This window comes from Spermophilus citellus (genome assembly GCF_964194105.1).
Source record: "Spermophilus citellus genome assembly, chromosome: 5".
In the NCBI taxonomy this organism is placed as follows: domain Eukaryota; kingdom Metazoa; phylum Chordata; class Mammalia; order Rodentia; family Sciuridae; genus Spermophilus; species Spermophilus citellus.
In genome coordinates, this window is record NC_138186.1 from 44,233,473 (window position 1) to 44,259,290 (window position 25,818).

The 25,818-nt window shown below is 43.1% G+C and overlaps 2 protein-coding genes across 3 annotated transcripts; one reads left to right on the top strand and one right to left on the bottom strand.

Moving 5' to 3' along the window:
• Window positions 1–3,196: 3,196 nt before the first annotated feature.
• Window positions 3,197–18,850, bottom strand: PPP1R10 (protein phosphatase 1 regulatory subunit 10). Its single transcript, XM_081293851.1, has 20 exons — window positions 18,773–18,850; window positions 18,032–18,552; window positions 11,990–12,107; window positions 11,260–11,346; window positions 10,964–11,099; window positions 10,538–10,589; window positions 8,886–8,963; window positions 8,567–8,740; window positions 8,254–8,359; window positions 8,042–8,154; window positions 7,423–7,523; window positions 7,050–7,197; window positions 6,661–6,819; window positions 6,317–6,563; window positions 5,894–5,957; window positions 5,572–5,766; window positions 5,309–5,384; window positions 4,935–5,048; window positions 3,930–4,772; window positions 3,197–3,661 (listed from the first exon to the last, which is right to left on the bottom strand). The coding sequence occupies exons 3-20, from the start codon at window positions 12,094–12,096 to the stop codon at window positions 3,552–3,554; spliced, it is 2,910 nt and encodes a 969-aa protein (XP_081149977.1). The 5' UTR covers window positions 12,097–12,107; window positions 18,032–18,552; window positions 18,773–18,850; the 3' UTR covers window positions 3,197–3,551.
• A 519-nt stretch (window positions 18,851–19,369) lies between these two features.
• Window positions 19,370–25,804, top strand: MRPS18B (mitochondrial ribosomal protein S18B). Of its 2 annotated transcripts, XM_081293904.1 has the most exons (7): window positions 19,370–19,494; window positions 20,581–20,689; window positions 20,787–20,884; window positions 21,018–21,086; window positions 22,760–22,826; window positions 24,432–24,491; window positions 25,258–25,804. In XM_081293904.1, the coding sequence occupies exons 1-7, from the start codon at window positions 19,417–19,419 to the stop codon at window positions 25,551–25,553; spliced, it is 777 nt and encodes a 258-aa protein (XP_081150030.1). In that variant the 5' UTR covers window positions 19,370–19,416; the 3' UTR covers window positions 25,554–25,804. The 2 variants fall into 2 exon arrangements, with proteins under 2 accessions (XP_081150030.1, XP_081150031.1); XM_081293905.1 differs by lacking the exon at window positions 21,018–21,086.
• Window positions 25,805–25,818: the final 14 nt, after the last annotated feature.

Genomic DNA, 25,818 nt, shown 5'->3' on the forward strand with positions numbered 1-25,818 from the left:
CAAAGTAAATATATGTGTCCACCTATAATTTTTAAAAAACTTTAAAAATATATTTTAAAAGGAAAAAAATCACATATGTTTACATAAGTAAACAGTAACAAGTCCTTTTTGATTTTCATGGAGAATTTTAAAGACAAATGGCTGAACTCATTTTTAAAATACAGAGAAAAAGTTAAGCTCTGTTTAAAAGTTCTTGTGGCCTGTCACAGGAGATAGGTGAGAAACAGGCAGTAGAGGGAACCACAAGGTAAGCTGAGGCCACTAGTTTAGGGCAAGTTCATTTGATTTTTCACCTAAGCCATGTACTTTGGTATTTTACTTAAATTTGGTCCTTAGACTATGACAGGTCCTTCCTTTTCTGCCAGTGGATTGAACAATAGACTGACCTGATCCCTCTCAAATCGGGAAGGGAACCCCAGCTGCCTTGACCTTACTGAATGTCTTGAGACCTTTGAGATGTTGCCCCCCTGTGGCCAGTGCCTGAAATAGCAGGACACTGTCCAGGGCTCTCTGAATTTTCCAGCATCAGCATCACCTGGGAATTTGTTAAAACTATGAAGTCTCAGGATCTACCCTAGATCTATAGAATCAGAAACATGGCTGTACTTCACCCTTTGTCTTCTGTCCGGCCGTTCAGATGAACACCAAGTCATTCAAAGACCATCATTCCCAAATGACCCACACCCCAATAGTCCCATCTTCCCCATCTCTGTCCCACTCCTTGCAATATAATATACTCTAATTTCTGATTTCAAGAGTAGCCTACTTCTTATTTGAAGTTAATCCTATTCCTTCATGTCTGGTCTCTTTTTCGTAGAAATCTTATTCCATCAACTAGGCCCTCAGTCTAACATCTGTTTTGAAGAACTAAAAATCATTTTACCCTACATCTAGAAGCTGGCTTATTCCCTCTTGCAGAGCTTTCTGGGACAAGCAGTTTACAACACTTCCCCTCCACACCACCTTTTTAAAATTTTGGTACCAGAGATTGAACCTAGGGGTGCATAACTATTGAGCCATATCCCCAGCGCTTTTTTTAATATTTATTTTTCAGTTGTAGTTGGACACAATACCTTTATTTGATTTTATGTGGTAATGAGGTTCGAACCCAGGGCCTCACGCTTGCTAGGCGAGTGCACTGCCACTGAGCCACAACACCAGCCCCCATTTTTTATTTTTTGATACAAGGTCATGCTAAATTGCTGAGACTGGCCTTGAATTTGCCATCCTCTGGCCTCAGCCTCCAAAATCACTGGGATTACAGGTGTGCACCATGGGTGCCCAGTACACTTTCACTTTTCTTGTCTTTTCCACTTTTTCCACTGAAACTGGCCTGTCAATAAGAGGTGCTCCTGTTGCTGATCTGGAAAATGCTGAGTAGATGTAGGATGTTTTGGAGAGGAAAACTGAAATAAGCAGAGAGAATAGTCTACAACAGGGGAGAGAAAATGCTTGCACCGGCCACACGAGGGCAACAACTTCTTATATCTTATTTCCCTCATTCCCCAGATTTTCCTGCCCCAGATACTCTCCACTTTCATTCCTTTCCTAAGCAGCTCCACAAGGCTGGTAGATTCAGCTGGAACTGACAGTCCCACAGTCAGTCTGTGAGGAGCTCTGGACTCCCAAAGATCTCACAAAGTGTTTCACATATATTTCAAAGTAGGGTTAACCCTCTGTATCCATGGTTCCACATGCAGATTCAATCAAATGTATATCAAAAGTATTTGTCCAAAAATAATTGCATTGTATGTTGTCATTATATATTTATGTAGGATTTACATTGTATTAGGTATAATCTATAGGTGATCTCAAATACAGGGGGATATACATAGATTATACGCAACTATGCCATTTTGTGTGAGTTGAGCATGCTTGAATTTTGGTGTATGTGGGGGTTAGGCAGATACGTCCTGGAATCACTCCCCTGCCTCCTGCGACAAGATATGGAAGGACAACTGTGTTCCTTCAATATTTGATACCAACTCTGTGACTTGAAGGTAGAACAAATGTTAGCTCCAAAGGACTGAAAAAGATTCCATAAATGCTTATAATAATGTATTTAATGTTTCTAAAAAGGTATTATCTAGCTGTTTTAAGTACTTAAGGTAGGGGAGAAGAATATGGCAGGTTAGAGACACTCAGTACTAACCTGCAGCTACATGAGATTAAACCAAATCATCAGGCCCACATCTGAGAAGCATGCAGCAGCAAAGTGCTGGACTGTAACTGCAATTGGCGACCAGGTGAAGTTCAGAAATACTGGTCCTTGCTGTTCTGGTGAAGGCAACAGGCAAATAAATGCCAAGTAACTCCAATCCACCATCTGTTTCTCACCCCCCACCCCCCACCCGCTTTTTTTTTTTTTAATGAAGAGAGTCCAAACACAACAGGGGTTAAATAAGCTGCTTCTCTTTCCACTGTTTATTATTAATGTACAAAATATACAAAACCAAAAGAAAAAGAAATACTCGTCCTCAAATCCATTGTGGCTCTAACCCAAGACCCTGCACAAAACCCAACCAATCCACTGTTTTCATAGAAAACAACTGATGCCAAGACAGGTGAAGGAAAGGACTGGGAAGGGGCAAAAATCATCTCACTGAATCCACCCAGGAAATCACCTGGTGGGGATTCATTCAGAGGTGGCTGACAGGGCAAGATTGTTGGAAGCCTCACCTGACAAGGTTCCAAGTGGGGTAAGGAGCAAGCAAACTCCCAAAGGCAGTGCATGTAGTGTGACTGTCAGGCCCAGCATAGTGGGCTTAAGTTGATGAAAAGCTGGTCTCACTGAAGTGTTTTATGAAGTCTCCAGAACAGCAGGTTGGCAGAGGCAGACCGACATCACTGGCCATACCTCTGCCAGATAAAACTCTCACTGGATGGATGCAGACTTGAAGTTGCCATCATCGAACCTAGCAGACACATGATGCAAACTTGGGTGTAGAAACAAAAAGTTGGAAGTGTCTTGAGACAGAACTCTAAAGCCCAAGTTGGAACAGGAGCGGGGATGGTATATTCCAGAACTCAAATCCAGCTTGATTGAGCCCTCTCAGTGCAGTGGGATACATAATACCCCTACCATCACCCCACCCCATGAGGAATAATGAACTTGGCTGGGATGATTTCCTAAGTGCAGCGGATCCCATGTCTGAGTTCTGTGTGCATGTGGAGGACCCACAATAGGAGAGTAGAGGTGTTCTCCAGGATAACCAGCTTTAGGTTCTCAGGCATTAGGGGTAATACTGGAAAGGGGTTTGGGACACAGGGCAAATCTCCTCATAAAATGAAGCCAACTGGGTCTCCTCTTCAGCAGTCCAGGTTACAGAATGTGTCCAGTCTCTCTCCTCCCAGACTGGAGGAAAATATGTACATCAATGCGCACCAGTGATCAGAAAACCCCCAGGAACCCAAGCAGGTGGGAACTGAGGGGGCCGGCTCCTCATCAGCTGGGGAAAGGGGAAATTGGGCCTCACAGAAGCCATAACAGGGTGGAAGGAGCAAGGCTGCAGTCCACAGGGGGGCATGTGGGTAGGGTAGGCAGGTGGTCCCTAGGGCAGGGGGGGCCCATTGACACCCGGGTGATAGAAGGCACAGTTGTTCTCATAGCGGCAGTTGCCCTTCATCATGAAATGTCGACAGACAGGTCGGTTTGACATATCTGTAGGAAAATGATGGCAAAATGGTCAGATAGGAAATGCCTAAGAGGTCAATGCCACCCTCACTGCCCCAGTTCACAACATTCTAAGGATAATCTCAAAGAGACCACTATATCTTAAGCATTTGGGAGAAAGGGCAGAGGGTAGAAACTGCCATGCATACTGGGAGCCAGAGACAGGGAAACCTCGTGTTCTGCCTCTCCCCTAACCACCACCACAAACATGTATGGAACACCAAAACCCACGTGGACAGCAGAGTGTAATCCTTACCTCCTCCATGACTGTGGCCTCCATCGTGCCCTCGGTGGCCTCCTCCCCCGTGGCCAGGGCCATCATGGCCACGGTGCTCATGAGGTGGCCCTCGATGGTCATGGCCTCGGTGACCAGGAACATCATGTGGCCGGTGGCCATGGGGTCCCCCGTGTCCAGGGCCTTCATGGGGACGATGTCCACCACTTCCACCCATGCTCCCACCAGGGCCTTCATGCGGGCGATGTCCACCACTGGCACCCATTCCTCCTCCAGGGCCTTCATGGGGGCGATGTCCACTGCCACCACCCATGCCACTGCCAGGGCCTTCATGAGGACGATGTCCACTGCCCATTCCTCCACCAGGGCCTTCATGGGGACGATGACTACTGCCCAATCCTCCACCAGGGCCTTCATGAGGACGATGTCCACTGCCACCACCCATGCCACTGCCAGGGCCTTCATGGGGACGATGGCCACTGCCACCACCCATGCCCCCACCAGGGCCTTCATGAGGACGATGTCCACTGCTGCTGCCCATGTTCCCACCGGGGCCTTCATGAGGACGATGCCCACCACCTCCAACCATACCCCCACCCGGGCCCCCTCGTCCATTTGGAGGTCCTCCTCCAGAGCGACCTCCTCTGGCCCCTCGGAACGGAAGTGGTGGTGGTGGTGGCTCATTTCCTCCTCGGCCACCTCGGCCTCTATGATATGGTCCAGGACCTGGTCCTGGACCCCCTCGCATTGGGCCACCCCGCATGGGGTCACCTGGACCATCCCAGAAGGGATCGCCACCCCTGGGAGGGGGTGGGGGACCCAGAAGACGTGGACCCACTGGTCCACCAGGGCCTCCATGGGGACCTGTTAAGGAAGAAAAAGAAGGGATAGAATATCAGCTAACTGTCAGTTAGGAACTGTAATCTCCCAATCTAAACTACCTCTCACCTTCTAGTTACTCCTCTACTGTTAACCAGGGTGCAATTAAGCAGATAAGCCCACTTCAACCCCTCACTCACCACCTACCTGGCATAGGTCCCCCAGGCCCAGGGGGGAAGTGCTGCATGCCTTTGGGACCCCCAGGGCCTCCTGGTGGGAAACCATTGGCTATTGGACCAGGACCTAGAAGTCCGTGTGGCACTGTTAATTTAAAAAAAAAAAAAAATAGTAAAATAGTCAGCAAGAAGATTCTACAAGAATGGCATGGCTTCCCATGTAGGTGTGCCCATCTGACCCTCTTAGACCAACCTGGCAGAGTAACACTCTCCGACCAGTCTTCCCCTCCCGTTTCTTGCCTAGTGGCAATAGCCCTGTGCTTTCAGTGTCTGTGAAACTCTGCTTCCCCCAACTCCACAGTCGGCTTCCTCCCCCAGACCCCTGGGGCTTGCCCTGAAGATTACCCAACATCTGCTTGATCTTGTCTGAATAGTCCGGCTGTTTCAGTAATTCCTCTGAAGGATGACTGTTTGGGCTGCCCTGTGAGGATTAAGAAGGCAAGAGGGAAAAGTCAATAAAATACAAGGGTAACCACTGGTAGAAAAAGAGCTAATTATTTAGGAGGTTAAGGGGAAAGACTGGAAGACCTGGGGTAAAGAGAATGAGAGAATCAGAAAAAAAGACTTAGGAGGTTCCATAGGAATTTAAAAAGGAAGAGGGCTCATACCATGATGGAGGTAAGGATCTCCTGGACATTGATGCCTCCTCCTCCAGGCCCCTGGGGGCTCTTCCCAGCACCCATGCTTCCCATAAGATTGGCTAGAACAGGAGGTAGCTTGGAGCCTCCGGCCCCATCAGGTGAGCCACCTGATCCCCCGGGCTCCAGGGTTTCAGCATATGGGGTCTCATCCATGGAACATTCCTAACAAGAGGAGAGGCAAAAAAATCATCACTGATGAGAAGGAATGCAGAGATATCCTTACATGGAAATCAATGACCATCACAACCTCTGTTGTTACCCACTATCATCATGTACCACTGGCACTTACCTCATCTAGTGGGATGAGTTTAGGAGGTATGGGCTCATAGGGCTCAGGATCAGGCTCATGAGGACTATCAGGAATACCGCAGGCAATGGAAGAGAAAAAAAGAATGATATTTATTTAGGTTTTTGAAGTTCTTTCTAGCTTATAACCCCCCCCCCCCCTTTTTTGGTCTCAGGGATTGAACCCAGGGACGCTTAACCACTGAGCACATCCCCAGTCCTTTTGTGTTTTCTGTTTAGAGATAGGGCCTCACTAAGTTGCTGAGGCTGTCTGTGAACTCAAATTCTCCTGCCTAAGCCTCTTGAGCCACTGAGATTACAGGTGTGTATCACTGCACCCAGCTCTACCACTTCTTAATTTCCTAGGTCATAGTCCCCTTAGCAGTGCAAGCACTCCACATCCCAGGACCTAAACCCCTCTGCTCACCTCTCCTTGTTCAGGAAGAGCTCCTGAAGGATCCCTTTCTCCCGCTCAGCCTGGATGTATCGCTCTTGGCTGTTGCTTCCAGGGGTGACAAGAGGTGAGGGCAGAACCAGGGGCCTAGGGCACACCCAGGGCACCTTCTCTTCCATGTTGTCATGGCTTAGACGGCGGGCCGTCTCAAATGCATGTCGGTCTGACAGTATCTCTCTTTTAGCTGCCTCACCAAAGTCTTTGATTTTGTTTACATTTACTATTGACAAGAGAAAAAAGAGGAGAAAAGTAAACACGACTGAGTCCTTGAAAAATTTCCTATACACATCTATTACACAGGAAACTTGGGGTCTTACCTCGTTCAGTTTCATCCAGTTCAAAATAGAAATATTCTCTCAGTTTGCCCTCCTCAGGCCATGTCACAGTTTTCCTTTTCCTTCCCTTCCGGGTCAGCTGGCTAGGATCTCCAGGGCTTTCTACTGGCTTTGCATCCAGAGCTCCTGGCTCCAAAGAGGCTGGAAGCAGGAGAGGTTTCAGATTCAAATCCTTCCTTTCAGAAAACTCTCAAGGTGCTGGGGTTGTGGCTCAGTGGCTCACATGCCTCACACATGCGAGGCACTGGGTTCAATTCTCAGCACGACATATAAATAAATAAATAAAGGTCTATCAACAACTAAAAAAAAAAAAAAAAAAAAAAAAAAAGAAAGAAAGAAACCCCTCAAGCCCAAATCAGTTTCCAGATTACCTGTATCCATAAGCTCGGGGACTTCAACAGGTGGCACTGGGGTGCCTGGGCGGTCTATGTCCACTGTCTCAGCAGGGGGCGCTGGTTCTGGGGAAGAAGGTTTGGCTGCACTTGGTTCTGTGCTTGTTTTCCCTTCAAAGGGGCTGGGCTATTATGAAAGAAAAAAAAGTTAATTAACTGACAGGAAGCCAAGTTCAAGGCAAAGCAATTAGTCCAGGACCTGAGTAAGATGCCCAACAGTTGCTATAAAGGAACCTTCTGGCTTCTACAGTCCTACTCCCAATCCTCCCCTAACAGCTCCTTGATGCTGTTCCCTTTCTTCCTCTGGATCTTGTGTACTCTGTCATAGAAACTCACTTCTTAGTGCCCATACCTTGGCAGCAGTAGGTGACAGCACCTTCTTCTTCTTTTTAATTTTGATGCCTGGAACAGGCGCTGAATTGAGAGCATCCAGAAATCCCAGGCCCTCCATAGCTATAATACAAAAGAGCATAGAATGGAATCATCCTTCACAGTCCTATTCAAAGTTTAAGATGAAGATGGGCTGATGGAGACTTTGTGTACACTTAGGTCACAAAAGTTCAAGGTGACTTAGGAACACATGCAAGAGGGTTCACACAAAAAACTCCCGAGGTTATTTCATCTTTCTTTTGGAAGGTAAGGCATCGCTTTGTGCAGGAATTAGAGCACAGGAAACCATGAAATAAATTCCTGTGAACATGTAAGATGTTACATGTAAGATGTAACAAAGTCATGCCTGTGACCAGTCACTGAATGGCAGCATCCCTACCTTATCTCTAACATTACTCCTAAATAACACTAAGAAAACAGAGTCCCAGAGGTGCAAACATTAAAGGACACTAAGAAATCAAAGGCAAGTAAAACAAAATAATAAAGGGGGAAAAAACAAAAAACCTTTCCCTCCTAGGACATTCATTCCCAAGAAAAGAGCACACTCCTAATTCCCAGTGCATTCCCTGTTTCAGACTCACGCTGTGGAGGAATGATCTTCACTTTGATCTCTTTGGTGGCATTGGGTGTTGTGTTGAGGGGCTTATACTTCTTCTCTGCAGGAGGGGCAGCATCTCCTGGAGCAGTCGTGGCGCTATGGGAAGAGGAGTAATCAATAACATTTGATTCACCCCTTCTTTCCACTGTGTGTCCACAGACCCAACTATTCAGAAACCTACAACAGGGTCCATACCTCTGGCGCTTGAGGGGTATGGGTTTGAGGTTGTACTTGTCGGAAACTACCACGGTGCTGGCGTTCTTCTTCACAGGTACCAAAGATGGTGTCTCCAGCTCTAGTCCTTGGGGAGATAAGTGTTGTTGTCAGTTCAACCCATCTTCTAACACTAACCAATTGTCCTACCCTTCTTCTCAACAATCTTCTCTCAAGTGTCTCCCAGATTCTCCAGTAGACTTCCCTCTTTCATATTACAAATGGAAGTATTCCATGAGGTGACAGTTGTGCACATGCCCCCAGGCCCTCCCTGTGAGGCCAGTCAACATCTTACCAGTGGAACGGAACTTGGCATGACTTGGTGCTGTGGTTCGCAGAGATTTGGGTTTCTCCTTCTTCTTCTCTGGAGCCTCTTCAGCCCGTGTCTCAGCCTTCACCTCAGTCAAAGGTCGTTCAGGAGGAGTGGCTCGACTCTTGCTCTCTTCTTTACGTTTTTTCTTATCTTTCTCTGTCATGGATAAAAAAAAAAAGTAGAAAAGGATTTCATTTGGATTAAGGAAAGACTGTCAGAAGTGGAACTGACAAGGGACACCCGAAGGCCACATCCTAGTGGGAATGAAATAAAAAAAAGGAATAAAAGACTAAGCACTTACCAGCTGGTTGGGTACTGCTCTGGGAGCGGATGACAGCCATCCAGTCGCTGACAAGGACTGAGGCCAATTTTTGGAGCTCTGTAGATGAGTAATGTAAATAATTTAGTAATAATTCAGTAGTTTTCCTGGTTAACAGAAAATGCTATGTTTGAAAAACTACTGGGAAAATATGTGCAATAGAAAAAGTAATCCAGACTTTTAAGAACATGAGATGTCCCAAAAACCAAACTTCTAAAAGATTTTCTAGGGCAAGCTTTTTTCCCAGAACAATTTTTTTTTTAAGTTGTAGTTGAACATAATATCTTTATTTTATTTTTATGTAGTGCTGAGGATTGAACCCAGGGCCTCGCACGTGCTAGGCGAGCACTCTACCACTGAGCCACAGTTCCAGCCCCTCCTAGAATGATGTTAATGATAATGGCTTAAAAAAAAAAAAATCAACTCAGGCTAGGGGTGTGGCTTGATGGTGGTATAGCATTCACCTATCAGGTACAAGGACCTAGGTTTGATCTCCACCATGGGGAGTGAGGGGATGGAAAACTAGGGAATATTTCTTCACTTACACCACAATGTGATTTAAAAGCAAACTGGAGGAGGGGGAAGCTGGGGTTGTGGCTCAGTAGCAGAGTGCTTGCCTAGCATATGTGAGGCACTAGGTTCAATTCTCAGCACCACATATGAATAAAATATGAAATGAATAAAAATAAAAATGAATAAAATAAAGATCCATCAACATCTAAAAAAATTTTTTTAAATTAGGAAAGAATCTGTCACTATCAGAACCATGACATAGTATAAGAGTCAAGATTTTGCCCATGTTCTTTAGGAATATATTTTTATCAGAACTAGTCTATCTATTGTTAGGAAAACAGATGTTGAAGGTCCCAGTATACGCTATATTTATTTAGGAAAACATGAGTAAATGTGTACAATTCACTCTAGAATGACAATACTTCTTCCAAGAATTTTTCTTTTTCCCTATATTAGGGATTGAACCCAAAGCTCATGCATACTAGGCAAATGCTCTATTGCCAAGCTACACCTTCAGCCCTTATTTATTTTGAGACAGGGTCTCACTAGATTTTCCAAGCTTGTCTCAAACGTATAATCCTCCTTTCTCTGGAGTAGCTGGAATTATAAGAGTGTGCCATCATCTCACTCTGTTTCCCCCAAGAATTTTAAGTGTATAAATTTTCTACCAAGTGAAAGAATCAGCTATAAGTTGAAGTGTGGCATTTTATCTCATATCCAATAGTAGGAAAATGGATATTTTCATTTGGAATTGAAGATAATGAAGAGGGAGCAAGTTAGAATATTTAAATAATAATTCTTCTTTTTTTTTTTTTTTTTTTCGGACTGGGGATTGAACCCAGGGGCCCTTTATCACTGAGCTACATTCTCAGTCTTTTTTAAAAATGAGACAGGGTCTCACTAAGTTGCTGAGGTTAGCCTCAAACTTGAAATCCTACTGCCTCCTGAGTTGTTGGGATTATAGCTGTGTGCCACTGCTCCTGGTGAGAAATTAAATTCTTGAAGGAAATAGCAAACTAAAGTAGAAAGTAGGCAGGAGTGAAAGACAATCTAAAGATAGGGAGAGAGATGAAGATAATCATATGGAAATAATGGAACAAAGTCCATGACAAGCACCCTACCTTCATCTTCACTTGACTTGCTTAACTGCTTCACCAGTTTGGCAGTGTTATTCTACAAGATATGGGAATAGCAAAAAGGTAAATGCAAGAAGGGAAATAAGTTCACTTAGAGCTAACACCCCTACAAACTTATAATCCCTCCATAGTCCCTTAACAGAGACTAATACTGACTTTGTACCTTTTACAAAAGCTTTATGGATGTATTCTTTATTAATCCAGGACAACCAAGTGAGGTAGGTATGATTATTCCCATTTTATAGACAGATAAACTGAGGTTTAAAGTATCCCAAGCTCACACCTATCCAATTCTGAACTATTTTTTTCTATCTCACAGGCCCCAACCAACAGCCAAATTAGAATTGGTATGAGTTTTTCACCTGTCAGGGTAACCCCAAAAAAAAGAACCAGGGTTAAGACCAAAGGTACCTGCTTCAGGTGGTCCACAGTGAGCGGTAGGTGCTGCAGGGTCAGCAGAATTTGCTGGAGGAGGGGAATGTTGTTGGTTGTCTTTGAATATGTCAGCCAATTGTTAAGAAGCTTGTAGCCACCAACATCAATAAACCTGCAGGCAGATAGGAATAGAATACAAGTACTTCCTGGGTTTTGGAACTACCACATCCCACAGTCCTGGTCCACCATCAATGACCCCAAGAACCACATGCCTCACCTCCCCTATCTTCTAACTACTTCTTCCCAGGCCAGCCACCCAGATTCCCACTTACTTGACCAGTATTTCTGATGAACGGGTCTGCAGGAGAATGTTCAAATAAGTGCATCGACTCACCATCTTCCGTGCTTCTTTCATCAGGCTGCAGGAAATGAGTTAAGAGTTAGAAAGGGAGCAAGGTCTAGCAAAGAATCTAGCCAGTAGAGTGCCTAAATACTTGTGATAACTGAGTCTTGCTCCAGAGGTGGAGAGCCATACAGGCCTCTAGGAGGATTGGGTGAATCCAGGGTGACATGGAAACCCATGAAAGGATGAGGATGGAAGATAATTCAGGAGGCACTGAATTCTGATCTGGGGAAGGGGACATCATTCCTTCCCTAACACACAGTATATCTGATTCTGCTTCTAGGTGAAAAGTCCAGCCCTCAACAACCATCCCCTTGTGTCTGTCCAAAATGGTTTGTTATATGCTTTTCCCAAGAAAACATGAAAATCTCAAAAGAAAATGATATTTAGGGTGGGTGAAAAAATGACCCAAATCAATCAAGAATTCTATCACCAGGCCCCCCTGCTCTCCTAAAGCCATGTCTCCTCTGGGTCTATGGATGTCCAAATCTTGGGGGGCCATTATGGCCAGAAACAAAGGAATCAACTTTTCCAATCCCTTATCCTAAAATCACTGGATTTGAATCTTTTTTCACTTATTCTCCTGTCTTCTCAACTGTAGCCATAATACAATGCACAGTATCCTCTACTCATAATTAATCCAAAGGACACAGACTCACCTGAAGATTTTGGAAATCCCATCCACACTCTTGACTTCCCCATCTCGATTCAGGAAGCTATCCAGGCCCTTAAGAAGCTCTTTGGGGTCTATGGGACCTGAACCCATGATTATGGTTTCTAGAGGAAAAAACAAACCCACAGAATAAATGGGTGGCAAGGACAGTTCCAATATGTCATCATTGTATTTGACAAAATACACTAATTACTTAATGGTCACTGAGAAAACTCTTGTCAAGTTAAGCATGGGGTTAATACATGATTGAATCAGAAGGCAATTAAAATGGAGGGCTGGGTAGCCCACCTGTCTTTCATTGTTACATCCTTGCTAACACAGCTGGATTTCACTTGATTAGAGGTAAGACTCCAATTCCTGTAACAAGATGCTTAACTTCACAAGGCTTTTATTTTTTGCTGTTAGGATACCTCCCTTAATGACAAAATTGGCCTGAAAGAACTCCAAAGCTTGAACTGGGTCAATCTCAGGTGTTTGGGGTAAATGTCTTGTAAGAGTCAATTCCTTTCTATCTCAACCCTTTAAGAGTCATAATCACCACAAGTGGCAGGATATGTGTCACCTGAAGTACAGGTGGTAGAGAAATAAAACATGGAAAGAGAACCCATTCCCCAGAAAATGTGACAGTAGCTCCCAGAAATGTTCACAATTTGATGCATAGGATGTCAAGCAGGTCTTCCTAAACCTTGAATAATGTCACACATTGACCAAACACCTACACAGGTTTTTATTGTTTCCAAGAAAAACATGGCTTATAAAAGCAAAGATGCAAATCTGACCCTCTACTTTCAAAAACTACAACATTGTCCAGGATATTCAAGAAAGGCCTAACCCAAAACTAAAAATCATGGAACTATTAGGACTGCAACAAAGCTAAAGGCTGGAATAATGCTATTAAATTTTAAGCAGCTACCAGGTTGAAAGAGTTAGATAAAAACTAAATGCTTATTATGGAAGGGACAGAAGTGTGAAGCAATTTCTAGGCAGAACCAAAGTTCCACAGACATAATTTAAAATCCATATGGTTCTGACTGGTAGTTTTATCATACTACCTCTACAAACACTCGATTCTGGTAGGAAGGGGAAAAGATGACTTTCTGCATCCAGCATCTAGCAGGGTTAACAGGCAACACCGTGGAAGAGTGAAAAGAAATAAATTATTTTACAAAGATGACTATATTTTGTGCAGTAAAGGGAACAGGTTTCTTGTAAGATAATGCAAATTAGTTGTTTGTTCTCAAACAATGAAAAAGCAGCACAACAATCTTTTAGTTTTCCCCCAGAAAATGGTCAGTCAATTTCTAAATGTGTAAGTCCTAACAACCTAGGAAAGCAGCAGCCACAGCAGCAATGAGGCAGCAGCCCAGAAAGGAAAGGGTAGTAGTACAATCTTGGTTCTGGAGATCATGACCTGTGGACTGAACACAGGGAAAGAACAAATTGTTAAGAAATGTTAAATGGGCAAAACTAGGTCAAATGTGCTGAAGCTGCTGCCCTGGAACCTCCACAAGAACAAGTGAAACCTGAGATCAGAGAAGAGAAAAAAAAAAAAACCCATTCAAGTAGAATTTTGGAAGATTAGTAGAAGTTCTTAGTAGAAGCTAATTACATGGTAATTCTTACACAAAGAGAGAAGGAAATTTTTTCCATGTAATAAGATTATATGATAATAAATTAGAGATGAATAGATACAAGAAAGGAATACGATAAAGGAATATATAAAAATAAATTTCCCATCTGTTGGGGACTGGAAAAGCTATGAATGGGCTCAGACTAATATCATATGCAAGAGACTAAGAAATTCTTAAAATATTATCTATACATACATACATGAACACCTACCATTAAATCCCAAACCAAAATATGTTCAATTTGATAAAGTCTTGAATTAAACATCACTTCAAACCAGTGCCCCCTGAACACAGCTGACTCCACCAATTCAAAGCCAGAGGTAAGTATACATAAACCTTGGAGAACTCTTTGCATATCCAACTACAAAGCTAAGCCAATAGGCTTGCTACCCCTACTTTGTTCAGGAACTTAAAAAAAAAAAAAAGTCACCTGAAATCAAATGTTCCTTCAATTAAGAGGAAGAGAGAATATTAATATTCATTCATAGAAAGAAAAATGGACCAATGAGTATAAAGCTAAACTGTGTTCAGTGCCCTCTGCTGGAAATGGGACCCAGATACTTTAAATTCCCATTGGTATAGAAAAGAATAAAAGATTTAACAGTGAAGGAAGCTAGGAGACAAGACAGAATGTTAGAATATCCATTTCCCACTATTGTATTTTGGAAAAATAACTAAAATTTTGAATTTTGTCTCATGAACATCAATCATGTGATAAAATGTTAAGTGGATTTTCTCATGGTGATTTTTTCTCTAGTTTTTACTCAAAATTAAGGATTCCAAAGTGTCTTAAAATCTAGTTCCCCTACTTGGAAGTCAGCACATTCTGGAAAATATGAAAAGCCCAATATTTCTGACACAGTCATCCAGTCCAGAAGGTGACTTGAGTAAGGCAGGAGCAATGACCAAGTCATTCCAGATCTGGGCCTGGAATTGAGCTTGAAAATATGTCACTCCAGATTTGGGCCTGGGTCTGTTTCTGGAACCAGGAATAATCCAGAAAAGTCATGTTTTTAATGAGCTGCTAAACTCCTTGAAGGTAACAGGTACATGAGTGGTTAGGTGCAGGAGGAAAACCCTCTGGCCTCACTTTACCTTGTCCTATAGTTAGGCTTTCTTTATGGAGGATGTTTCAGACAGAGGCATGTACTACTGATGCAAAGCACTAGGGAATTTTCTACTTATCAGAGATAAAATTCATGCACCTGCCTCCAAAATGAATCTTATTTCAGGGTTATTATGATTAAGGTGAAAAAAAATCCATTTTGGCTAAAGTTATTCCACACCCATCACCAACAAAACAGTACTGAATTGTTTTGGGAAAAAATTCTATGCAAGCCATAGCACTATCATTTTTCAGTAAGAAGAGTCCCACATTTACATTATGGCCTTAGCACTTCTAGAAATGAAAATGCTGTTCCTTTTCTTTGTTGTTTAGGCATTTCCTAATGGACATCAGTGGACTGAATTATGTCCCTCAGGTGATTCTCGAGTTCCTTTCTTCTAAGTGGTAGGCCCCAAGCTCTGTCATTTTGAAAACCTGGTATGAGCTTATTTGCTTCTCAATAAAGATGTGCAAAATCACATACACCATTTCCACCCACAGGAAAGGATTCCAGAATAGAATTCTGGCCACAAACTACAAGGATCAGGTTCTCCAAAGTTCTCTGGATGGATCTGATTTCCCTAGTAGGCCTTGCTTCCCATCTCCCATGTTAAGGAAGATCTTCTTTATTAATCCCCTGCTCACTAGAGATCAGGAACCCCAATGGGTGTAATGTTCAGCTCCCAAGTAGGTATGCTGCAGAAGTACATGGCAAACTGCTTAAAAAAAAAAAAAAAAGACTGTGGTCAATAGACACATGGAATAGTCCCTCCCATCCAAACCAGAAGTTAAATTTGAGAACCCAAACACAGCAAAAATTAGCCTTAAGTTTACCAAGATAATTGTATATTGTATAAAGTGGGTTTTCAATTCTGCCTAGAACCCCTACGTTTCATTACAGGACTTAAAAAAAAAATGAAAGGTATATGGATAGTCTGCTGAAGATTTGACTGAAAAAGTTGGGAAGAGATAAGAACTGGACACCCAATATCAGTCTCAGGTAGGGCATGGCTTTCAACATGCACCATTGCAACAGCAACTGCACAAGTTAAAAAAAAAAAATGAAGAGGACGTTATTTTTTTCATTAATGCTTTTAAGGAATTTCTTTTTAGAAGGGAAGGAAAAAGGAATTCAAAAAGGTGGTTCTTTGGAAAAAAGAAATGAAGGTTGTGAAATGTAATACCAGAAATGTTTTGCTTACCAGAAACCGTAGCTTGATTCCCCCTGCCTTGAGTTTACAACTGCCGCCTCCTTTCCTAAAGATTCACTTCTCATCCTAGCACCAATGTACAGGAACTAAGCAACTGGAGAACGTGACACAGCACTGAATACAAAGAGTTTATCCCCGAACTGAGAGGTGGGAATAAGGGTGATTTAGAAGAAAAGTCCTGAAAGTACTCAAACCGCCCCCCCCCCAGATTCTCATTATAGAGCAACCAAAAGAGGCCCAAGGACTGATTACTGAGCAAAAATGTCATTAGGCCCCAATTGTCTACTCGAGTTATAAGCCCTTTGTTTTTTCTCCCCAATCCCACACATATATACAAACACACAAGCTCTCACACACAACCCCAAAAGCCTCCTAGTCTTAAAGTGCAGTTGAGGTTTGACTGTTTTTCCACTCCTGGAAACTGAAGTGGGGTAAGCTTCCAAGTAGTTGTGATGAATGGAGGAAAAAGTGAAAATAAAAAGCAAAGGGTTGGTTGTTAAAATATCAACTAGAGCTACCCAAGGAGATGGACAGCCTCAATATCTAATTCCTATAAGCTTTTATCAAAAGATTTTATCTAAACAAGAAAATGTATCTCCCTAGCAGCAATGTGCAAAGGAGTCCAGAAGGAATCTGCTCAGGGGTGGAGTTTTGAGAGGGTGGAGAGAGGAGGAAGCAAGCTGATTACATCACCTTTCAATGCTGCTCCTCCCACTAGAACAAGTTTCTAGGGCGGCCCTAAGCTCTGGATGGCAAAAGGAGAAGAAAAACAACAAAGGAGGGACGCCATTTTGTAATGGAGAAGAGGATTCAAAATTAAATTCACTCCAGCTCTGCCGGTAGCTATTACATTATAATACACTCTTAAGTAAAAAATAACAGAAGCCAACCCCCAATCCTGAATAATCTCTGACCTATTTTCAATCAGAAAGAGAATAGTGAAAATAAAAGCAATTAAATTATTTAAAAGAACAATTTTCTGCAAGGAAGAAATGAATCTGCTATCACCGGCCACCCCATCCTCCCTAATAAAGGAAAAGGGGGAGGACTTGGACCCCTCTCAACAAATAGGGTTGAGGTGGGAGGACAGGAGAAAACTGGGTCAAGACACAACCTGCAACGCCGCTTGGAAGACAAAAGGACAAGGAAAGTCGCCATATTGAAGCAGGGAAGAAAAAAATTCCTTTTAACGACACAAATCTTTTAGAAAGCTAGCATTCAATTGCACTAAATGGCTCTTAAAATTATACTCCTGAATTCCACATTTCCCCACCTTTCCACCCTCTATTTTAACTGATCACCCCCCACCAAAAAGTATCAACTTAAAATGTTAATCACTTTTTTGCTTTTAAATAACCTATGCAATCTGCAACAATTACAAGACATTTACCTCCCCAACTATTATTGTATGTACTGGTACTAAGATTATATTTTGCCCTGAATTAAGTGTCTTGCAATCTTTATTCATAGATTGCCACCTATCTTAACCATACAATATACCCCAAGCAAATTACATTAAAATTGAGAGGATTTAACAATCATTTTAAGTCACAGCCAGCTATTATTTCTCTCTGCCCATCTCCTTACCCTGCAATCTTTATGTACAGATTGCTTATTAATCTGGCAAATTGAAAGGCGCCTGCTTGTCTCACACACAAAGAAGTGGGACTTTTGGGCCACAAGATCCACCATCTTTTGTATGTGAGCTCATTAACCCTTTTGAAGACTGCTAACCAGAGGAAGGTAAACATTCCTCCTTATAAAAAGCAAACACATGCTTTGGCAGTCTGGAAATTGACTGGATTATCAAGGGTTAACCATCAAAATCCTCACTTGCTGGCCCTCCCTCCACCCTCTCCTTGCCTGCAGCAGGGCAGGAAGAGGTAGGTGGTAGGGGAGAGAGAACAAGACTGTTTCAGACCCAAAGGCCCTTTTTAATGGAGATTAAATGACCAGATCGGTCCATCTCCAGCTCTCTATTTGTTCTATGGTCTCATTTCTTCCTCTCATTATTTTTGGTTTCACAACGGGAAACGTTGATTTCTTGTTGCAAGGCTGGTTTTTGAAAATTCGACACTTACTATCCAATTTTTTTGCGACGTCAGCACCTCGGGCTCAGGGGGGAGGGGGTAAAATTTTGGAGAAAAAAAATAAAACAACCAACCAGGACCCAAAACTCAAATTATTTGGGGGGCCTCATTGGATCAAAAAGTCTCTTAAAAAATAAAGGCCAACTCAGTATTCACTCCCCCCCCACCCAACTCCATTTAGGGAGGGGGGTCGTAGAAAAAAATTCTGAGTGGAAATCAAAAAAGGAAACGCTGGATGAGTGAAATTGGGTGGGTTTGGGAAGGGAGGGTGGTTGATTATTTTTCAAGTTATGTGGTGACGGTCCTTCGGCCACAGATTTCAAGTCCCAAGCAGCGTGGGCTGGTGGGGTGGGCAAGATAGGTGGGTAGGGGCAGAAGACACAAGTGGTTGGGCTGGTGGCTGCTGTTTTCCCTTTCCCCCCTCTCAGGATCCTTTCAAGGGCTTAGATGTAGCTGCGGCTTGTTTCTGTTTTCCTCGTGGCAGGCCTGTCTTTCTCCGAGAAAATTCAAACCTGGGATAAAAAGAACACAAGGGACAAAGATGTAATCAGTACGGATCGCTTTTAACACAATCCAAAGTAGCACTTTTGACGTCCCATTCTTCCACACCCCATACCAAACAGCCGCTTCGTATAGGCCGTGGTTCCCAACCGAACCCACTCCTTTTCCATAAACTACTCCACCGTACTCCGCAAAATTTTGCCCACTACACGACAAGAAAACCAAACTTACCTCTAAACGAACCCCAGAATGGCGGCTGCCCGCTCGGGCGGAGTCTTTTATACCCGGACGCCGCCCAACGCGCCCAAACGTGCTAGTGAAACGCCCTTGTCGCGAGACATTGTGCGCGAGGCGTGAACGTATTGGTCAACCCGAAAGACAACTCGCCAGCTGATTGGCTATCCTTCCTTCGCCGACGGGCAGCCCCTTCCCTCTACTACCCTCTTCCGCCTCCTTCCAGTCCCCCAGTCTTGTACGCGTGACCAGGGAGCCTAGCACCACCCTTTCCTTTGCTTCTACCACTTCCGCCTTGGACAATATTTCTCACCCCGGGTTGGTAGAAACGAAGGTGCGCATGCGCAGTGAAAGAATCCTGGTCAAAATCGACTTCAAAATTATTTAAAAGGCAAAGTCTAAGTATGGAATCTAATAGTTTTAATGATTGGTCCAGGAAAAAAATCTTTTTGAAGCCTAATTCGATTGTGACGCAGTTGAAATTAGCGTCTCTAACAAGCCCCCCTCTTACGCTTCCGTCCTGACGCAAACTCGCGCGGTTGCCTTCCGCACTGCGGGATCGCCCTTTGCCCTATCCGCGTCAGTTGTCTGGAGCATGCGCAGTTTCCTTCTGAGGCATTCTACGTTGGGCGTACGTCAAAATGGCGGCCGCCGTACTGAACACGCTTGGGAGGCGGTTTCCTATCTTTTCCACTTTCCGAAATGCCAGAGGTGTTCAGGTAACTCCTCAGAGGATATTATGTACAATCCCAATTTAGTTATGCCTTCTCTAGGTGGAAGCTTCCGAGAATCCACGGGGGGAGACCCACGTTCTTATGTCTCTGTTGTGTAGGCAACACTTCAATTCCGGCACCTCCACCCCTTGCCCGGTATTGCCCGAATCCAGGGTTAAAACCTCGGGTCAGCTGTCATTCTGTTCCCAAATACTATACTTAACCCAGGTAGTGGGATTGACCCTTGGTCGTATACAATTAGGTGTTAACTAGGTAAGTAGTGTCTAAATCTGTGATGCTCTCGAGTGTCCTCTGATTGAGGGATCGTAATTTCCACCAGCCCGGCTATCTCCCAGTAAAGCAAGGATACATTCTCACGACATAGGGACCAGATTCTCAGCTGTTTATCTTAATAATTCAGTTTCTTATCAAAGCATGCATTCGACCTTAGTTCTGTCCTTGGGATTGAGGTTTCCCTTCAGCCTCATGTACTTACCACCCTGGAGGTTCTTGATAGGGCAGGGCAGTTTCTTGGTGGGACAAGGTGAGAAGCAAGGCTTACCCCGCTGCCACTCCCTAGAGTGGGACTGAGGAATGTTGACAGGACTGAATTAATAGCAGGCCTGGTAGCTTTAAAGCTGGCGTTAGGACTCCCAAGTTTGTTTTTGCCCTATGGAATGTTGAACTTCAACATTTTATAAAACTGGGAACTCTGTCTTGCTGTGAGATTGAGTTGAAGACTCAACTTATCCCCTTGCCACCACACATCTAACTTCCAAAAGACTGGATATACTCCTTTTTTTCCCCCTTTAGACCCAACTAATTCCCCAGAAGCACAAAGACTTTTTATGTGCCATATTCTAAAATTGTTTTCTTGAATAAGATTGTTTCCTCCTATATTAGCCTCTCAGGATCCAGTTAGAGATAGGGAGAGTAATTGTTGATTTATGTCAGTTTAATCTCAACAAAATATTTCCTTTCATATATATATTCCTTTTAAATTACATTAACATGCATTTGTCCTTTTCCCAAAGTATGATAAAACAGGTGAGTCTTTTTCTTGAACTCATTTTTTCATTCCTCCCCTTATAGGTTACCCTCCAGACTGTTTGCACCAGCGCCCCCCCTGAAAAAGATTCATTGCCCTCAGTTCCCATTTCCCCTTATGAGAATGAACCCTGGAAATATCTGGACTCAGAAGGTATCCTTAAGTGGGGAAAGAGTGGGTCAGGTGGGGCCTGAAGTAAATAGAGACACCCCTACACCCTTACTTAGGAATAACTTCTCTTTCATTTCAGAATACCAGAACCGCTATGGTAATCGCCCAGTCTGGGCTGACTACCGCCGCAACCATAAAGGTGGTATCCCACCCCAGCAAACTCGAAAGACCTGCATTGTGAGTTTCTGAGGGTGGTACCTAGGTGGGATGTGGTGTGAGGGTGGGGGCCATAGGGACCTTAGAAGCAGCCTTTTTTTTTTTTTGACAAGGTTGTGAACATCCTTCAGCTACCAGTTTCTTCTCTCTACAGCGTAAGAATAAAATTGCTGGGAATCCTTGTCCCATCTGCCGGGATCACAATTTGTATGTCGACTTTAGGGTAAGGAGAATATTTGGACTCTCTTTGTAATGCTAAAGAGATTACTATAGGTACACCACACTTCTTCATATTCTGGCACCCTGCAGTATATGTTGCAGTGACTTTTGCAATATAAAATCATCCCTCTCCAGTTTTTTACCTCTATTATGAATTGGACTAAGAAGGTTTATTCCATGTCCATGAAATTTACAGTATAAATTGGCAGGCAAGAAAAAATGACCTTTTTTAAACTTATTTTTATATCAGGGATTGAATCCAGTTGCACTTAACCATTGAAACACATCCCCTACCCTTTTTATTTTGTGACAGGTCTTGCTTTGTTGCTTAGGGCCTTGGTAAATTGCTGAGGCTGACCTCAAACTTCCAGTCCTCCTGCCTCAGTCTCCTGGTTTGATGGGATTATAGGTGTGTGCGCCAACACACCTTATAGAAAGGCTTGTTTCTAATAGGAGAACCATGCCCCAAACTTCCTTTATATGTACTACAATTATTAATGACTATATTCACTTACCTTTTTCCTGTGGTTTTCTTTATTTTGTTGTCATGTCAATGTTTAGTGGCATTCTGAGTCCTGGGGCTGGAAGACAGAGATATGAAGAAATGTAAAGAGTCTAGTAGACTATTTTTATTCAGAAAGCCTTCAACACTGAGCAGGACAGGACTTGCTCCTTCAAGAATTTGAAAATATTTTTAAGGAAAAAAAAAAAAGAAAGAAAATATTTTAAGAATGATAACAGGAAAATGCTTTTCTGAGTTTGTAATGAAGATCTTAGAGCCTAAGATGTATGACTGGTTATCAGGGGAGTTGGAGGGCATTTGTGTATCAGTCAGCAAATGGGGGAGTCCAGCTACTCTAATGACCCTTATGACACAGGTTATAGGGCAGTCCCATAATACCTTGCCAGTTTCAATCATATACAATAGTTTATAAAAAGAGGCATAAATAATTATATAACCAAGACTGAGATTATAGATGGTTCTGCCTACCTGCCATTCCCCAGATTACCTGATTTTTCCTTAAGAATCTAATTTCCTGTAATTGATTTGCTAGTTGTGAGTCATTCTGTGTAATTAAAACATAAATTGGGGTTGGGGTTTTGGCTCAGTGGTAGAGCACTTGCCTAATATGTGTGAAGCACTGGGTTCAATCCTTAGTACCACATTGGAAAAAAAAAAAACTAAAAGTATTGTGTCCATCTACAACTAAAAGAAAAAAAAATTAAATAAAAAAACAAATTGTTCTTGTATGTATGTTATATTCAGTTAGTTTGTTGTTATATCTCTTAGTCATTTGTATATACTTATTATAGCAGCATTTTCTGGGTGATTTCTGGGACTTCCAATGAGTCTCCCCAAGTTTTTGCTTGAAGGCTACCTTTAGCAGTTAACTCTTGTAGCTAGGCATGGTGGCCTATAATCCCATAGTAATAACAACAAAACAATAATGTCAAAAATACGAGTTTGACTTCTATATCAACCCAGTGACAATATAGGATGTGCATGTGAAACGGTTGAAAGCCCAATGAATGGATGAGGCTAAAACTGGGATATGGAAGAGGATAGCATCCAGAGAGACAGAGAGGGGTCAAGGGCATTGGTATGGGTGTGTAAGGATTATGTTCTTTAGTCTTCCCTCTCGTCTTCTCATTTGTTTCCACCATTCTCCCCCACAGAATGTGAAGCTCTTGGAACAGTTTGTCTGTGCCCACACGGGTATCATCTTCCATGCTCCATATACAGGTTAGCCTGTCATCTCTACAACTACCAGAATAGTTTTTCCTTGGGACACTTCTTGTTCATGCAGTTAGACGAGGTATTTGTTTGATGTCTATTACTTCTGGCATACAAAGTATGCTTTTGGAAATCTTGGCTTAATGTGAATATAAGGTGCTAAAACAATTAATTACATGTGGGCAAAATACAGGTTAGGACCTCTGTGAGCAGACTTTATAAATGTGGTTCTTAAAAATTGTTGGGGGCCAGGCTGGGGTTGTAGCTCAGTGGTAGAACACTTTCCTAGCATGGATGAGGCACTGGGTTCCATCCTGGACACCACATAAAAATAAATAAAATAAAGGTTAAAAAAAAAAGTGGGGGGGCTGGGGTCATGGTTCAGTGGTAGAGCACTTGCCTAGCATGTGTGAGCCACTGGGTTCAATCCCCAGTACCAAACAAAAAGTAAATGTTTGTGGTGTGTGTGGTGTCACATGCCTCCCATCTCAGAGACTCAAGTTTGAGGCTAATCTCAGCAACACCCTCAGCAATATAGTAAGACCCTGTTTCAAAATGAAAATAAAAAAGAGATGTTGCTCAGTGGTAAAACACCCTTGGGTTCAGTCCCCACTCCCTAAATAAATAAATAAAAGGTGATTATTTCCTTTATGTAATGTCTCTTCCCAGAAGACTTTTCTCACCACCTGACTGTCACGTAAGTTCTTTTATACCATTGACAAATTAGATTTTCCAGATTTAAAATTATAAGGTTAACAATTTAGGATTATATCTGTTCTCTGACTACAGTTACAGACCAGATCTGGCCCATTACCATGTCCATTTATTTTCTATTATCTGCAGTATGAAATCCTGTTTGCTCCCTAGCAACAGTGGCAGAATTGAGTAGCTGAGATGATAACCACAGGATTTGCAGAGCCTAAGATATTTACTGTGTGGTCCTATCCCCCCCCCCCCCTAAAATTTGCCAATTCCTGCTTTCAAGCAAGATAAATTTGCAAAGAATAATCTGAACCCACCATTATTGGGGGGTGGCACCATGACCAGTGTTCAGTTTTCCACAGAAGTTTTTATTGCTGTAGAAAGCTAAAGAGACAGGGGCTTGGGTTGTGGCTCAGTGGTAGAGTTCTTGGCTTGCATGTGCAAGGCCCTGGGTTCCATCCTCAGCACCACATAAAAATAAATAAATAAAATAAAGTTATTAAAAAAAAAAAAAAAGAAAGCTAAAGAGACAATTATTGCCACTCTCAAATGATCTTCCCCAGATCTGAAATCACTTCTTGCCTATTGACTCTGAGGATTTTCCAACTCAACCTTTTAACCACAGTTGTACATTGAATTATGTACTGTTCTGTGTCTTGCAGCCTTTATCATTAAATGGCTTCCCCGTGGTGTCTCGGTATCTTAATTTACTATCCCAGCTCTCAGAGGGGTAGGATTCTTCTCATTAGCCATATGGGGAAACTGAGGCCCAAAGAAGGATTAGGAGAGTGGAGTCATCAGGCAAAACCATATCCTCCAAATCCAGAGCGCTTTATCACCATATAGAAGCAATACGTTCTTTTAGTTACTGTGTCTTATAGAATGAATACCAGGTTATTTTTCTTTTTATAGGAGTCTGTATGAAGCAGCATAAGAAGTTGACCCAGGCCATCCAGAAAGCCAGAGATCACGGTGAGTGTTAAAAGGGGAACAAGGCAGGGCTGGGGTTGTGGCTCAGCGGTAGAGCTCACCTAGCATGTGCGAGACCCTGGGTTCAATCCGCAGCATCACATAAAAATAAATAAAATAAAGGTATTGTCCAACTACAACTGAAAAATAAATATTAAAAAAAAAGGAGCGGGGAGACAGGGCAATTTTATTAGGCAGAGGGAAGTTAATTTAGGCTTAGGGGGTGCTTGTAAGTGTTCCCGCCTCTCCAGGAAGGGAGTATTCAACACGTTCTTCTCAAGAGAGAGTCTTATCCCATGTCAGCTCTGCTGAATCTCTTAACCTTGTCATTTCCCTGTCCCCTTATCCTTCATCTTTCCTTTCCCTTCCCTCTTATTATTCAGTTGCTGGTCCTAATACCAGAACAAGACGATAGGATGATCTTTGTTTTTGCAATGCTGGGGATTGAACTCAGGGCTTTGCACAAATTAGGCAAGGAATCTACCCATGAGCTATAACCTCAACCCTCGTAGGAGGATCTTTGTGTAAATTTCTGGCCATGGACTACATAGTGCTTTTGCCCAAAGTACTCCTCCCCTAGAGTGGATGCAGCTATATAATCCTGGTGTGGGGAAGTCTGCATAGCTTTGCAGTCAAATGCCCAAGCAGTATGTCATCCCTCCGTTGCAGTCTTGGCCAGCTAATTTTGTGCAATATACAACATGTATAAATGTACCCAGTGACTAACAAGTTCCTCCCTAATTTTCTTTCTTTTTTTTAAATCCCTTAGGTCTCCTCAGTTACAACATTCCTCAGGTTGAACCCCGGGACCTTGACTTCAGTACATCTCATGGAGCTGTGACTTCTACACCACCAGCTCCTACCCTAGTTTCAGGTGACCCTTGGTACCCATGGTACACCTGGAAACAGCCACCAGAAAGAGAACTGTCCCGCCTTCGCCGGCTCTATCAGGGCAATCTCCTAGAAGAAAGTGGCCCCCCACCTGAATCAATGCCTGGGGTGCCCCTGAAACCACCAACTGAAGCCTCCTCCACTGAGCAGACCAGCCCCCATAGCATTCCATAGGATTTACAAACTGAGGAGGGAACCTGAGAGATTAGTAGCTAGTGCCTAGGATTATGTGATGGTATGTTACTCTGTTTTGTGACCAGTGGCAGACCCAGGAGTTTTTGAAGGGGAGAAACCCATCTGAGGGTGAGGAAGGGCAGTACAGACTGAATGGGAAACCCCAGCCCCTATATATTATAGATGGGCTCAACTGTTGTGTTTTCAAACTTCTGCCAACTCAGTTTTTCCACAATAAAGCTTTATCTCTGTCTCTGTCTTGCTT

Excerpts from the sequence above, each read along its gene's own strand:
- MRPS18B (XM_081293904.1), top strand. The coding sequence starts at position 19,417 with ATGGCGGCCGCCGTACTGAACACGCTTGGGAGGCGGTTTCCTATCTTT. Across the intron at positions 21,087-22,759 it reads ATTTGTATGTCGACTTTAGG|AATGTGAAGCTCTTGGAACA; the intron begins GTAAGGAGAATA and ends TCTCCCCCACAG. Across the intron at positions 24,492-25,257 it reads CCAGAAAGCCAGAGATCACG|GTCTCCTCAGTTACAACATT; the intron begins GTGAGTGTTAAA and ends TAAATCCCTTAG.
- PPP1R10 (XM_081293851.1), bottom strand. The coding sequence starts at position 12,096 with ATGGGTTCAGGTCCCATAGACCCCAAAGAGCTTCTTAAGGGCCTGGAT. Across the intron at positions 5,767-5,893 it reads AACTCATCCCACTAGATGAG|GAATGTTCCATGGATGAGAC; the intron begins GTAAGTGCCAGT and ends TCCTCTTGTTAG. Across the intron at positions 4,773-4,934 it reads GCCTGGGGGACCTATGCCAG|GTCCCCATGGAGGCCCTGGT; the intron begins GTAGGTGGTGAG and ends CTTCCTTAACAG.